Raw genomic sequence first — 14,125 nt, 5'->3', positions numbered from 1 at the left:
CGAAGCTTGACCGACGTGCCGCAAATGCGCAGTAGAGAGCAGCTCTACTGCGCATGTGTGCACATCGGCCAGAGCGCAGCGTGTCAGGAAAAAAAATGGCGCCTGCTCCTTAGGAGCAGGACCGGCAGCGGCAGCGAGCAGGACCGGCGGCGGCGGCGACGAGGAGCAGTAGCCGCGGCGACGCGCGTGCGAGAGGCAGGGAGGAGCAATAGTGGCGGCGACGCGCGCGCGTACGAGAGAGAGAGGCAGGGAGGAGCAGTAGCGGCGGCAGCGTGCGAGAGGCAGGGAGGAGCAGTAACGGCGGCGGCGCACGTGCGGGAGGGACACCCCCTGTCTGCCGGTTGTGGATGAGCTGGGAGGAGAGTGAGCTGAGGGGAGGTGGGAGAGAGTGAGGTGGGAGGGAGGGGGGAGAGTGAGGTGGGTGGGGAGGGAGGGAGTGAGGTGGGGAGAGAGGGAGGAGGGAGGGAGGAGAGAGGGAGGTGGGGGGAGGGAAGAGAGAGAGGGAGGTGGGGGGAGGTGAGAGGGAGAGAGGGAGGTGTGGGGGGAGGTGAGAGAGAGAGAGAGAGGGAGGTGTGGGGGGAGTGGAAAGGAAATGGACCAAAAAAAAAATTTTAATGTAGCCCGTTGTTACGGGCTTAACGGCTTGTGTTTGTCTAAAAAGTTTGTCACCAACATGAAAAGTTTGGAAAGCTCTGGCCTAAATCCTTGTATCTAGCCACCACCATCTGCCAGCATCACCCTGGTTGGTTTCTGGGGAGTTCTAGCTTATTGGTTCCAGCCAAGCTACTCCAGGACCTGCACTGTCACTATTTTATGCTTCCTTTATCTGCCTCTTGTTTTTTCTTTATTGCCTTTCTTCTTGCTTCTGCTCTCAACTTTGTTGCTTCCACTGACCTCTGTCTTTCCCAAGTGTATTTGAATTCTGTCACAGTACTGGTTTCTCACATCTTCGCTGGTAGGTTATTTCAGATATCTACCACCCCTCAGAAAAGAAAGATGTTCTCCTCTTTCTTTTGAAGCTTCTTCCTTTCAATGTCATATCTTTCCCCCTTGCCTTTAAAATTGTTGCAACCGTCCCGTTCCGACGGTTTCACTCCGCCTACCTCTCTTTGTTTTCTCCTCCTCATGCTGCGGATGGACGCCTGGCTTCCGCGGCGTCTGCTTGCCGTCCTCTCTGGCGTACCCAGACTGGCTTGGGTGCTGCCTCCCGCCATGCTCCGCTTGTACCATAGGGTATGCGCGCTGCGCAGCCCTTCCTCTTATTTCCTACTTGGCACATCATGATGCCCGGATATTTAAAGCATACAGTGTTTGCTAGCCTTTGAGTTAGCAAGGGTAATTCTACAGGAATCCTACGGATGGGATTCGCTCTTCGTACCCAACTACTCTGCCTCTCCAATCTCTATTGGACTCTCTAACGCTAACGGGGTACCCGCTTTTCGGGGGCCTCACTTGCTTTCTCGATCGCTGTCAGGAAACTGGTACTCGCTCCTCGAGGGCCCATGTTCCCTGAGTCGCTGCCTACTCCTATCTTCTCTTCTGCCTAGAAGGATTCGCTAATCTTCAACATCAGTGAGTACTACCATCTTCACCTCAGAACTGTTGCCTGGAACCAGGCACTCGCTCCTCGAGGGCCTGCCTCTGTTCCAGCCCCAGTGCCATCTCCATGGAACCGCTGCATGAGTACCTCATCTGCAAGCCTCCCAGCTCTCAGGGTTCAGATACTCGCTCCTCAAGGGTCTGTTCTCCCTACCCTGGGGATCTCCATACTGGGGTCTTGTATATTCTCCACTGTACTCATTCTCTCAGTTCTTTCCACTACAGCACTGATACCGGAGGAGTCGCTGTTCCAGCCCATGAGGGATACCAGCCCAGCTGGGCTATTCCAGCTGCTCACTACTGCCACCTCTGGTGGCTTCCTTACACAGTCTAATAAAAGATCAAACTCTGTGTTTGTGTGTCTTGAGCTAAGCCTGACCTGTGGCCCCTCACGGGACTTCCCCCCGTGGGCGTGGTCAGCTGCCATAATGTCCAAGGGTCCACCCAAACCTCACAGTTTACAACAGATTGCTAACTCCATGGATCTGGCACAGCTCAATGCCTTACAGGCCGTCCCTGGCCTGGCCCTTCGTATAGCTGAACAACAAGCCACATTGGAGAAACTCACTTCAGCGTTTTTTCAGCTACAAGCACAGAAGATGCAAGGCGCCACTTCCAGTAATGAAGGCCAGTTACCTGAAGTAGCTATAAAGACTATGGTACCTCTGGCTGCTCCAGTTCATTTCTCGGGAGAGATTCAAAGGACTAGAGGTTTCCTAAATCAATGCTGCATGCATTTTGCACTACAGCCTGCACACTTCCCCACAGCCTACGCCAAGACTACTTATATTCTATCTTATCTTGATGGAAGGGCCTTGTCTTGGGCTTCGATGCTGTGGGAGCACAAGGATCCAATCCTGCAGGATATTGAGGGATTTATAGAATTATTTAAATGCGTTTTTGATGATCCTGCTCGAGTGACTGTTGCTGGTTCTGACCTGGTGGACCTGAAGCAAGGTAACTGACCACTAGTTGATTTTGCAATAGAGTTCAAGACTTGGTACAGAATTATGCTGGGAACCTAGATGCTGAAAACTCTCTTCTTCAGAGGTCTGAATACCCGCTTAAAGGACAAGCTTGCCGCTCGAGAGACACTTGACTCGCTGGATGGGCTAGTGGCTTTGGCTACTAGAATCGTCCACCGGCTTCATGATACGGAGAAAGAACTCAAGCCTATTAAAGGACCGTTTCAGAAGGAGACTCGTGCTAAACTTGCACTTCGGGTGGTTCCAGCAGCTCCTGTTGCCAGTGGAGAAGAACCTATGCAACTTGGTCACAGTCATTTAACTTCAAAAGAGAGAAGACTTCGGAAGAGGCATGGCCTATGTATGTACTGTGGACAAGCTGGTCACGATGTCCCAACATGCCCTATTCGTCCAGAAATGGACAGGCCTAAGTCCTGCAGGAGGATTGTTCTTAGGCCTTACTATGCCTTCTCCTCCACTCTCTCTACCAGTCTCCCTGACTTGTGGAACATCTACAATTCAAATTCTTGCCCTTGTGGATTTGGGGGCAGGAGGTAACTTTATACTTCGACCCCTAGTGGAACATTTGAGGATTCCCCTCGTTACTTTAGAAGCTCCACTATTCTTGTCTTCCATTCATGGAGAACCTTTGCCCGGTGATGTGACTTGTCATACTGAACTAGTGACTCTTCGCACCGGAGCCCTCCATACGGAGTCAATCCCCTTCTTTGTGTTAGAGAAGGCCATGCACCCTGTCGTTCTGCGGTTACCCTGGTTGCAGATGCATCAGCTTCAATTCGACTGGTCCTCCTTGGAACTCTCCCGCTGGGGCCCAGGTTGTCATGGCAGATGCCTCAAGGAAGTCTCTCCTGTTTCCTGCATGCCTACAACTCCAGTGATGGCAGGACTGCCGCCTCAGTACGCATCATTCAGTGATGTGTTTTCCAAAGAAGCTGCTGACATCCTCCCTCCACACAGATCTTACGACTGTGCCATTCAGCTGAAACCAAATACTGAACCTCCTAAAGGATGTGTCTATCCTCTCTCTGCAATAGAGAACAAGGCTATGTCCGAGTACATTGAGGATAATTTACAGAAAGCTTTCATTAGACCTTCAAAGTCGCCAACCGGCGCAGGATTCTTCTTTGTGGGGAAGAAGGACGGAACTTTACATCCTTGTATCGATTATCGAGGTCTGAAAAAGATTACAATTAAAGACTGATATCCCCTGCCTCTAATCTGAGCTGTTTGACCGGCTTCAAGGGGCCAAGATATTTTTGAAACTTGACTTGAAGGGGGCCTACAACTTAGTCCGGATTTGCAGTGGCGACAAGTGGAAAACGGCTTTCAACACTCAAGACGGTCATTTTGAGTACTTAGTAATGCCCTTCAGCCTCAACCTCTTACTGCAGAAGAGGACATCACTTATCAGGTCGAGGATATATTGGAAGTAAGAAAGCACGGAAGGCACTGGGAGTATCTCATCGCATGGGAAAGATTTGGTCCCGAGGAGAATAGTTGGGAACCTGCAAGCAACATTCTCGACAAGAAGTTGATCAGACAATTCCACATTTCTCAACCTAGGAAACCAAAACCCCCAGGGAGGGGCCCTAAGAAGGGGGGGGTGCTGTTACGCCCGTCGGCCACAGACGGCTGTGGCCACTACTGCTCACCTCTTTCTTTGCTGCATTGTCATCCATTGGAGGAGTGGTGGCCTCCGCCAGTCACTACCGACCAGCTTGGCGTTCCCGGGATGGCGCAGTCGCTGCCGACCGCCATATTGCTCCAGAAATTACCTAGGCACGCGCGCATGGGCCACCTTTGTACACATCATGGTGGGAACCTCGGGGGCATCCCCTCCATATGACGTTACCCACCTCTTGTAGTTAAGCTGGCTGGCTCTTCACTGTGATGAGTTAGCAAGGAGTTCCCTCTTGCTGAATTCCACTCCTTGGACTTCCTGTTCCAGTTTCTTCACTGGTGTGAGACACTCAAGGTACCCGCTCCTCAGGGGCCCTATCCCATCTCTTGCTATCCGCTCCTCGGAGGACCTTCTGCCTTGGACTGCTTTTGGTTCCACTATCTGAGACCTTTCCTGGAACTACCTCCTGTGAGTACCTATTTCTACGGACTTCAACTGTCTAGCCTCGTTGTGGGATTCTCTACGGTGTACCCCGTGCCTCGGGCCACTACCAGTTCATCCCAGAAGGAACCACTCCGGTATTCCTTGCCTGCAGGTCATTACCACATCACCGCTAGAGAAACCTTATCTGGGTTCCTGCACCTCAGACAGCTTTCTCATTCCATCACCGAGACTCATCTCCGGCATACCCCGCTTCGCGGGCCACTACTGGATCATCACGTCTGAGGCATCATCTGGGTATACCCCTCTGCTCAGAACTTTACTGCATCTCCCACTCCACGGGTGGTGCCTTTCTCTGCTATCAATAAAGACTCTATTCCACAGCTGTGTCTGACATAGCTGAGACCGCGCCTACCGGCGGTGAGGCTCACAGAGCTCCTCCCTGTGGGCGAAGACATCTCTCACCTCGTTCCAGGGGGTCACACTTGTACCAAACATAACAACAAGAAGTAAATCTTTTTTTTTTTTTTTAGAGGAAAGAATGGTCTAGAAGAATTCACAGTGTTAAGCTCTAAGGGAGTAGGCTGTGTCAGAAATTATTTCTTCACAAAGTGTGGCAAATGCATGGAATGACCTCCCAGTAATGATGGTGGAGGCAAAAATAGTAACAGAATTCAAGAACCTCTGGGATGATTACAGAGGATCGTTAGTTGTGAAGGAGTGAATAACAAAGACTGGACAGGGAAAGCCAGAGATTAACAGTGGTCTCTGGCATTGCTCCAGGAATGGGCAGGCTAGATGGGCCTAATTTTTCTTATCTGCTAACAATTTCTGTTTCTGTTTTTCTTTTCTCCTTAGTAGCTGTGCTTCTTGCTACCACTAGTGCATCCATTTTGTGCTAAAAGCAGTGATTCTGTGATCTGTAGGGTTAGACAATAAGTCACTGCTGCTGCCAACACAAAGTGGATATTGTATGATAGTGTAGTTATATCATCCAGTCTGCTTTCCTCCCACTGGAATGCCCCATCACATTCTGTATCCTTCGTTTTAGATTGTTGAAGGCAAATTCTCTAACGGAGGAGAGTGGGAGGATCTTACTGCAGCGTGGGACCAAAAAGGTGCCAGGAGGTAATCTACTAGCTATGCAGTATCTCATTGCCTCATGGTCAGTTTTCTGGCTTTCTTCCAGAGCCCTGGACAAGGCTAGAGATGGAGTTTGGCTGATGCCATTTATGAGAAGTGCCATGTGTGTAAGTAACTTTATCTCTCTCCTTCTCCTTTACAGGGGTGACTTATTCCAGAGATATTAAAGCAACTGTGGTAAGTTCCATTCCTCAGTTTCTCTTTCTTCTGAGTATTTTCTAATGTAGTTTCTTTCCCCATAATAGTGCTGGTCGATACAAATCCTGGGGCCTCATTTACTAAGCATTTTTCTCATAGACAGAGAATGGGAGAAAAGCCTTAGTAAGTCAGGCCCCTGGTGTCTTGTGTTAGGAAGTGAAGCTCTCAGGATAAAGAATATGAAGGGAAAGAATATTTCATTTTTCATTTACAGAGAGGATAGAAATGCAAAAAGCCAGCAGTGGAATTGAGCATGGATCAAGTTCAGCATGGCTCATGGTCAGTGTTCAAAAGGTGTTCTAGTGCATATGTATGATTGTTAAATGGTGAAGTTGTTAACTTGGCACATAAAGGTGTTAAATGATAAGGTTTACAGAGCTATCTTAAATTGAAAAGCAAACCCATGTGTTATGGTAGAAGAAACACATTTGTTGGGGAGCTGAGTAAGGTACAATCGCTTGAGTAAGGTAGATTGTATGTCACTCAAAATATATCGAAGGTATAGGGGAATTAATAGTAGTATACATACTGCCTCCATTCAGTATAGCCTTTATGAAGAAGTTACAGGAAGTGGAGTGTAAAATCAGTAAAGGCTGTTTGTTATGGCTGGAGATTTTAATATGGTCCTGGATTCTGCTAAAGATAAGCTTCAGTCTTCAGGGATTGTTCTCTGAGATGTGAATAAACTGCGGGGCACTGTGGATATGCAGTATATGGATTGTAAAAGGCATGGAGATACTCACATACAGAGGAACCAAAGTCGTCTTCTATTTGGCACCACAAATTCTCATGAACAAAATACATGTTTTGTTCAGAAAAATAAGTAGGGTTCGAAAGCAAGGCATATTCTGAACTTACTTTCTGATCATTCTTCATTATGGGGACGGTTTTCACATAGCCTGCATATTTTACGCTAATTAAAAAAAAACAAAACATCCCAGTAATTTCTCTTTGAAAATTAGTGTAAGGTTCCTTCCTTCCTTCCTTCCCATCCCAAAGTACCCCTATACTTTGCACTTGTTACCTTTAAAAATTATCATGCATGCATGCTACTTTCCTCCTCAGCTATAAACACATCTCAGGAAAGCCTCTGCAATGCAAAGGACCTGGTTTCAATTTTCAGGTTAGATCTTTTACTCTTTGGGGATGCTAGGGAGGCAGTGTGCACAGGCCCTTGCAATGGTGACATCTAATAACCAGATTTAGGGCAGTGCCACAAGCTGAGGACTGTTGCTGCGATAAATTAGAGCAGGTGGATGCCTGGAATGCCCTTCCAGAGGAAGTGGTGAAGACTAAAACTGTGAAAGATTTCAAAGCGGCGTGGGATAAACACTGTGGATCCATAAAGGCTAGAGGATGGGAATGAAGAGTAGAGCCATGGGGGTGGCTTGCTGGAATGTTTACTAGCTGGTGATTACTACCCTTAATCAAAAAAAAAATCCCTTGCACGGTTAATGCAACCCCAACATTGCTCTCTGCTTCAACGGCAAAGGGAAATGTGGAAAAGAAGATTTGCATTCAGATAACAACCAAAAAGGACTAAACTTCATAATCTGAGTAAATAAACATGTGGGTAGCTTGCTTATTACAGCGGTTACTACCCTAAACCAATTAAGCCTGATACATCATTTTGAATACAGATACAGTGCTGCACTCTGCTTCTACGGCAGGGGGGAAAAAAGTAGAAAACAGGATTTACATTCAGGCCACAACCAACAAGGACTGAACTTCACAATCTGGGCAAACAATCGTGGGGGTAGTTGCTTATTACGGTGGTTATACCCTAAACCAATTAAGCCTGATACATCACTTTGAAAGCATATACAGCGTTGCTCTCTGCTTCAACGGTAGGGGGAAGTGAGCAAAACAGGATTTGCATTCAGACATCATCCAACAAGGCATCGATCTATGCAGTCTGGGTGAACAAACATCGGGGTAGCTTGCTTGATGCGGCAGTTACTACCCTTAACCATAAGCCTTATGCTCACCTTTGGTGCAACCCCATGCCTCTTCTTTTCATTCACATCCTCTAAACGGATCTAGAGGATGTGAATGAAGAGAAGAGGCATGGGGTTGGCTTGCAGAAATGACAGCTACTACCTGGTGATTAATACCCTTATTCAATAAACATACACACGGTTAATGCGACTCCAACATTGCTCTATGCTTCAACGGCAAGAGGAAATGTGGGAAAAAGGATTCGCATTCACAAATAAGCGTGGGAGTAGCTTGCTTGTTGCGGCGGTTACTACCCCAAACCAAATAAGCCTGATACTTCACTTTCAATGCATATCTAGCGTAGCTCTCTGCTTCAACGGCAGGGGGAATGAAGGAAAGAGGATTTATATTCAGACAACAACCAAGGAGGACTAAATTGCACAGGCTGGGTAAACAAATAAGCCTGGGAGTAGCTTGCTTATTGTGGCGGTTACTACCCCTAACCAATTAGGCTTGATACTTCACTTTGATGCAGCTCCAGCACTGCTCTCTACATCAGTGGCGGGGGTGGAAGGAAATTAGAACCAAAAAGTTACAAATAAGTGCCCTGAACTCAGCAGTCAGAGTAACAGATAAGTATGAGAAAAATAAGTGTGAAAGCTTGCTGGGCAGACTGGATGGGCAGTTTAGTCTTCTTCTGCCGTCATTTCTATGTTTCTATATAATCTGGCGATTATAGGAAATGCCAGCTTTCTTGAGACATACTGTATGTATCTGAGACATTGCTCATAGAGAACCTTAAACAGTTTGTCTCCAGATGCATTGATCTGGGATAACAAAAAGTATAAAGACCTGTCATGCTTGCAGAAAGAACCGCTATATATTATATGAAAAGATCTGTTTGTTGAAAATTCAGCGGAGGATCTTTGTTCACCACCCTACTCAAGCAAACTTTCCTCGCTGCACCATCCCGACACCGGCACCCTTTGCCTTCCTCCCTCTTCTACGTTTCCACCTGTGGACATCCTCTTCTTTACTGGTTGCCTATCCCACTGCCTCTGTTACATCACAGTTTCCAGCCCCATGTGGCTTTGCAACGAGCACATGCTAAAGCGCTTGCACTTTGCAAAGTATGCACATTGTGCAGCAAGCAGTTAAGCAGAAGTATGTGCGATATACAGCCCCCCTCCCCCCGGTTTCCAAGGCCAAAATAGCACTAACAGAGAACCATGTGCAGGAGTCAAACATATTATATATATTTATTATTTTATGGATCTTTTTTAAACTGCCTTCACAGCCATTAAAAAAGGTTGCCCAGAGCAGTGTACACAAAATTAAAAATCATCACAATACATATAAAATCAAATCTGAATCATCCAGCCAGATTTATCCATATGTAAAAAAAAAAAAAAAAAAATCAACATCAAACACAAAAACATCAAAAAATGAATACAGACACAATCTAATTCATAACTGCCCCGTCACCATACTGGCCTCAACACAGAATTCTCACTGAAAACACTATGTGGCTCTCCTAATACATTTTCTCATAACAGCATCATCACACTGAACAAAAAATGCAACCAGAAGTAGCCAGTCTCCTACAGAAATTGCAGAATAATCCCAGGGAAATATCCAAATCGTCACCCTTTTCCAGAATGAGAGAGAACTCTGATCTAGTCTAATCTACAAAAGAACTTGTTCTACAGTATTGTGATAGCGCCACATGAAAGGCTCTTGCTTGCACCTGAGCTGCACACACCTCCTTAAGGGATAGAACATGGAACAGATCCCGGTCCTTGAATGTAGGAGCAAACCATTCCAATTTATTGTTTACATTTAAAGGACCCCTATCCCTCAGAACCTGAAAAGTTAATGACATTTTAAACTGTATTTAAGGATAATTGGAAGTCAATATAAAGAGCACAGCACAGGGGTTATAAAAGTGAATTTAGAATATTTCATCACTGTCCTGGCTGCAGCATTCTGCACCACCTTTAGCTTATGTGTAAGCTGCTCAGGGAGGTCAATTGCAACATCACCACCAAGTGAATCACAGTTTTAAAGAACTTTAGAGAACTTTAAGAAAGGGCAAAGATTCTGCACTACTCTTAATTTGAGAAAGGCACTGTAAACAGTCTGAGAAATATCAAAGTATCTAAATTAAGCATGGAGTCCAGTTTTACATTTAAGTTTTTCATTGAAGATGCAGGTGTGTCACAGTCCATTTTAATACTGAGAGTAGGTGGGAAAGCATATAGCTCACTATTCCTGTTCATTCCCAGATTAGTCCAGACTCCTGGGTTTTGCCTCTTTTCCAGCAGATGGAGATAGAGAAAGTTTTACTGACACTGGCATATAACCTAGTGTGCCACCTGCAGTCCCTCAATATTTCTCTGTCTCCAGCAGATGGTAGAGGCACAATCCCTACAGTCTGGAGGGGGTGGGAGAAAGAAGAATTCAGGGGATCTTCCTAGGAGGATGCTAGGTCCTGGTGAGGCTATCCCTCCTGGTATTGAGGAATACGAACAGGGGGTCGGGGACCCTTCTGTGGCTCGGGTTTTCACCGCTGGGGGGGGGGGTATACAGCTGGTGGGGCCAGTTCCCCCCCCCCCCCCCCCAGGAGAACAGTTCGAGTTCCGCAGCTCTTCATCCTCAGGAAAGTACCCTTACTTTTTCATTAACGGTTTTTTGGAGAAAAAAAAAAGGGAAAAAGAACCTGTAGATGAGCGGCAGGGTGTAGCAGTCAGGAAGGTTGTATGGAGCCCTTAAGGAGCTCACTAGCTGCGGGATAGGGATTTCTTTGACGGCAGAGCAGGTCAGTTTGACAGCATGGTGGTGCTTATTTCTTCCACTCAGTGGTTGCAGTAATGGCGTGTGGGAGTGCTTGCTGTGCATGCGCGGCTTTCCCACTCCAGACTGAGCTCCTTCTGTCTCTCTGGTGGAGAGGGCGGTCGGGACCAGCAGAAACTGCATTTGAGCAGCAGCCTACACAAAAGTCTGAAATCGGCCACCCCTCTCCTGCCAGGCGCAGGAAAGGTGGACGTGTTGTCAGGGGCTGCAGGTCTTTCGGGACTGTTTCAGGGGTGTGAGGATCTTCCCCCCCCCCCCACACCCCCCCACCCCCCATTATCACTGGTGGGGCAGGGATCTGGCAACGAGGGGGTTCCTTCTGGGGATGGATCAGAGGACCTCGCAATGTTATCTTCGGAGTTCTTCCTCCTTATGCATGAGGCATATTTGGCACGAAAGGTGGCTGGGAGGCAGTTGGATTGGTCTCAAGGGGCTTGTGGTCTGCAAACTGGCAAAAGGCTGGGCTGCTGCAAGAGTCTCGTTCTGAGAAAGGTCCCAGACAGTCCAGCTGTGGACTTGGACGATTCAGATGGGGTTCAGCAAGTTTCTGCCTTTCCTAATCCAGCTGTGCCTGACTCTACCCCATATGTACCAGACCCAGACGGAGGATTGAGCCAGGTGCCAGTAGCTGAAGGGGACTATCCAAAAGTGGTGTGTCTTTTCCGTAAGGAAGAGTTATGGCCCTTAATCCCTCATGTTCTCAAGGAGTTGGGGGTCAAGGTTCCTCAGGAGGAGTCTAATCAGGAGGAAGTGGACCCGGTCATGGATGGCCTGAGGGTCCAGCGAAAGCCTTCCCTTTTCACAAGTCAGTGAAAAAGCTGGTAGTCAGGAGTGGAACACTCCAGAGACAGGCCTGAAGGTCGTCCAGGCGATAGCAAAGTTATATCTGTTGCCTGAGGACACACTTGAGCTGTTGGCGCTCTCTAAGTTGGATGCGTCAGTGTTTGCGGTCACTAACATATAGAAACATAGAAACATAGAAATGACGGCAGAAGAAGACCAACCGGTCCATCCAGTCTGCCCAGCAAGCTTCACACATTTGTTCTCATACTTAACTGTTTCTCTTGGCTCTTAGTAATCTTATGTTCTAATTCCCTTTTCACCCCCACCATTAATGTAGAGAGCAGTGCTGGAGCTGCTTCCAAGTGAAATATTAAGTTTGATTAGTTGGGTAAGCGGCAGCATAGCTCTCTGCCATGAAGCAGAGGGCAATGCTGGAAATGTGTGAAGTATCAGTTTTTCTTTTCCCCTGTCATTGAAGCAAGGAGTCATGCCGGACATGCACCGAAAGTGAAGAATGCCTTGAAAGTCACATTAACTATCATCAAATATTGAAAAGCCTAATAATTGGTAATACCTATAAGCCCATGAACCCATCCCTGTTTTTTTTTCTTTTTTTCTTTTCTTTTTTTTAATTGGGAGATGGATGCCCTTCATCCTTCTACTCTGTGAAGGTGGACACCTACCACTGGCCACTGGCATCCCGCTCCGTTAATGCCTCTGTGGCTACTGCCGCTCCATGCAGTGTTTTACTACCTGCTCTTTATATGCGTCCTCTAGAACTGATGGATCCCATCCCTGGGTTTTTTTATTATTTATTTAATTGGGAGATGACAGCCCTCCATCCTTCCGCTCCGTGAAGGTGGACACCTACCACTGGCCACTGGCATCCCGCTCCGTGAATGCCTCTGTGGCTACTGCCGCTCTGTGCAGTATTTTACTACCTGCTCTTTATATGGACACCTACCACTGGCCACTGGCATCCCGCTCCGTGAATGCCTCTGTGGCTACTGCCGCTCCGTGCAGTATTTTACTACCTGCTCTTTATATGTGTCCTCTAGACCTGATGGATCCCATCCCTGTTTTGTTTTTTGTTTTTGTTTTTTATTTAATTGGGAGATGACAGCCCTACATCCTTCCGCTCCATGAAGGTGGACACCTACCACTGGCCACTGGCATCCCGCTCCGTGAATGCCTCTGTGGCTACTGCCGCTCCGTGCAGTATTTTACTACCTGCTCTTTATATGCGTCCTCTGGACCTGATGGATCCACAATATTTATCCCATGCCCCTTTGAAGTGCTTCACAGTTTTGGACTTCACCACTTCCTCCGGAAGGGCATTCCAGGCATCCACCACTCTCTCCGTGAAGAAATTCTTCCTGACATTGGTTCTTAGTCTTCCTCCTTGGAGCCTCAGCTCGTGACCTCTGGTTCTGCTGATTTTTTTCTGTTGGAAAAGGTTTGTCATTGTCTTTGGATCGTTAAAGTTTTTCATGTATCTGAAAGTTTGAATCATATCACCCCTGCTCCTCCTTTCCTCCAGGGTGTACATATTTAGATTCTTCAATCTCTCTATTCTTCAATCTCTCTATTCTTCAATCACTAAAAAGACAACCGTGCCTGTTGCTGGTTCAGCGGCACTGAAGGATATTCAGGACAGGAAATTGGAAATTCATCTCAAGAATATTTTTGAGGTTTCTGTGCTTGGCATTTGGGCTGCTGTGTGCAGTAGCTTTATGCAGAGGGCCAGTTTACGCTGGGTTCAGCAGTTGCAGGCTACGATGTCAATAGCTACGAGGTAGCTATCGACATCTGAGGCTAAGCAGGCGGACTGTCTGGAGGCGGCTGCAGCTTATGTTGCAAATGCCCTGTATAACCTTATCAGAACTTATTCAAGAATTATGATGTCTGAGGTTTTGACCAGATGGCTCCTTTGGTTGAGGAACTGGTCAGCGGATGTTTGGTCTAAGTCTCGTTTAGGAGCGTTAACTTTCAAGGGTAAGCTTCTGTTTGGAGAAGACTTGGAAGAGCTCTTGAAGCGTCTTGGTGAGACCAAAGGACATAGGCTGCCAGAAGATAAACCTAAAGGAAGCAAAGGCTCCTTTACAAGGGCGTTCCCAGTTTTGGACGAATAGAAGGTTTCATCCGAATCGGCCTCTGGCAGGAGCTCAGAGACAAGGCACTAGGAGGCAGCAACTAGGAGCCAGCCCTTTTGAGGGGGCAGAAACTAGGCAGAGAGGGTCTCAACGAGAGTTCTGATGGGGCTAAGTCCTCACAATGATGCGAGGCTTCTCCACTCCTCTCTTCCTCCGATCGGGGGCATTTAACTGTTTTACGAGGACTGGACCAAGATCACGACAGACCAATGAGTTCTCAGCGTGATAAGAGACTGTTATTTGTTAGAATTCTCTCATCTGCTGTGGTACTTGTTCATGGTTTCCCCTTGTGCTCCATTCAATAAGAGAAAGGTGGTCCAAGACACCATGAAACAGTTGCAGGAGCTGAGGGCCATAGTTGTCGGACAACGCGACCACAGTGGCTTATATCAACCAACAAGGGGAGACCA

The 14,125-nt window shown here is 47.3% G+C and overlaps 1 protein-coding gene across 5 annotated transcripts in view; it reads left to right on the top strand.

Moving 5' to 3' along the window:
• SERHL2 (serine hydrolase like 2) overlaps nt 1-14,125 on the top strand; it is a 99,361-nt gene that overhangs the window by 67,934 nt on the left and 17,302 nt on the right. For all 5 annotated transcript variants that reach the window (XM_029590374.1, XM_029590376.1, XM_029590373.1 and 2 more), the window contains 2 exons: nt 5,699-5,775; nt 5,933-5,967. In XM_029590374.1, coding sequence (XP_029446234.1) covers nt 5,699-5,775; nt 5,933-5,967 — 112 coding nt within the window. The remainder of the gene's footprint in view (nt 1-5,698; nt 5,776-5,932; nt 5,968-14,125) is intronic.

This window comes from Rhinatrema bivittatum, chromosome 2 (assembly GCF_901001135.1).
Source record: "Rhinatrema bivittatum chromosome 2, aRhiBiv1.1, whole genome shotgun sequence".
In the NCBI taxonomy this organism is placed as follows: domain Eukaryota; kingdom Metazoa; phylum Chordata; class Amphibia; order Gymnophiona; family Rhinatrematidae; genus Rhinatrema; species Rhinatrema bivittatum.
This window is presented reverse-complemented; position numbering and strand designations above follow the sequence as displayed.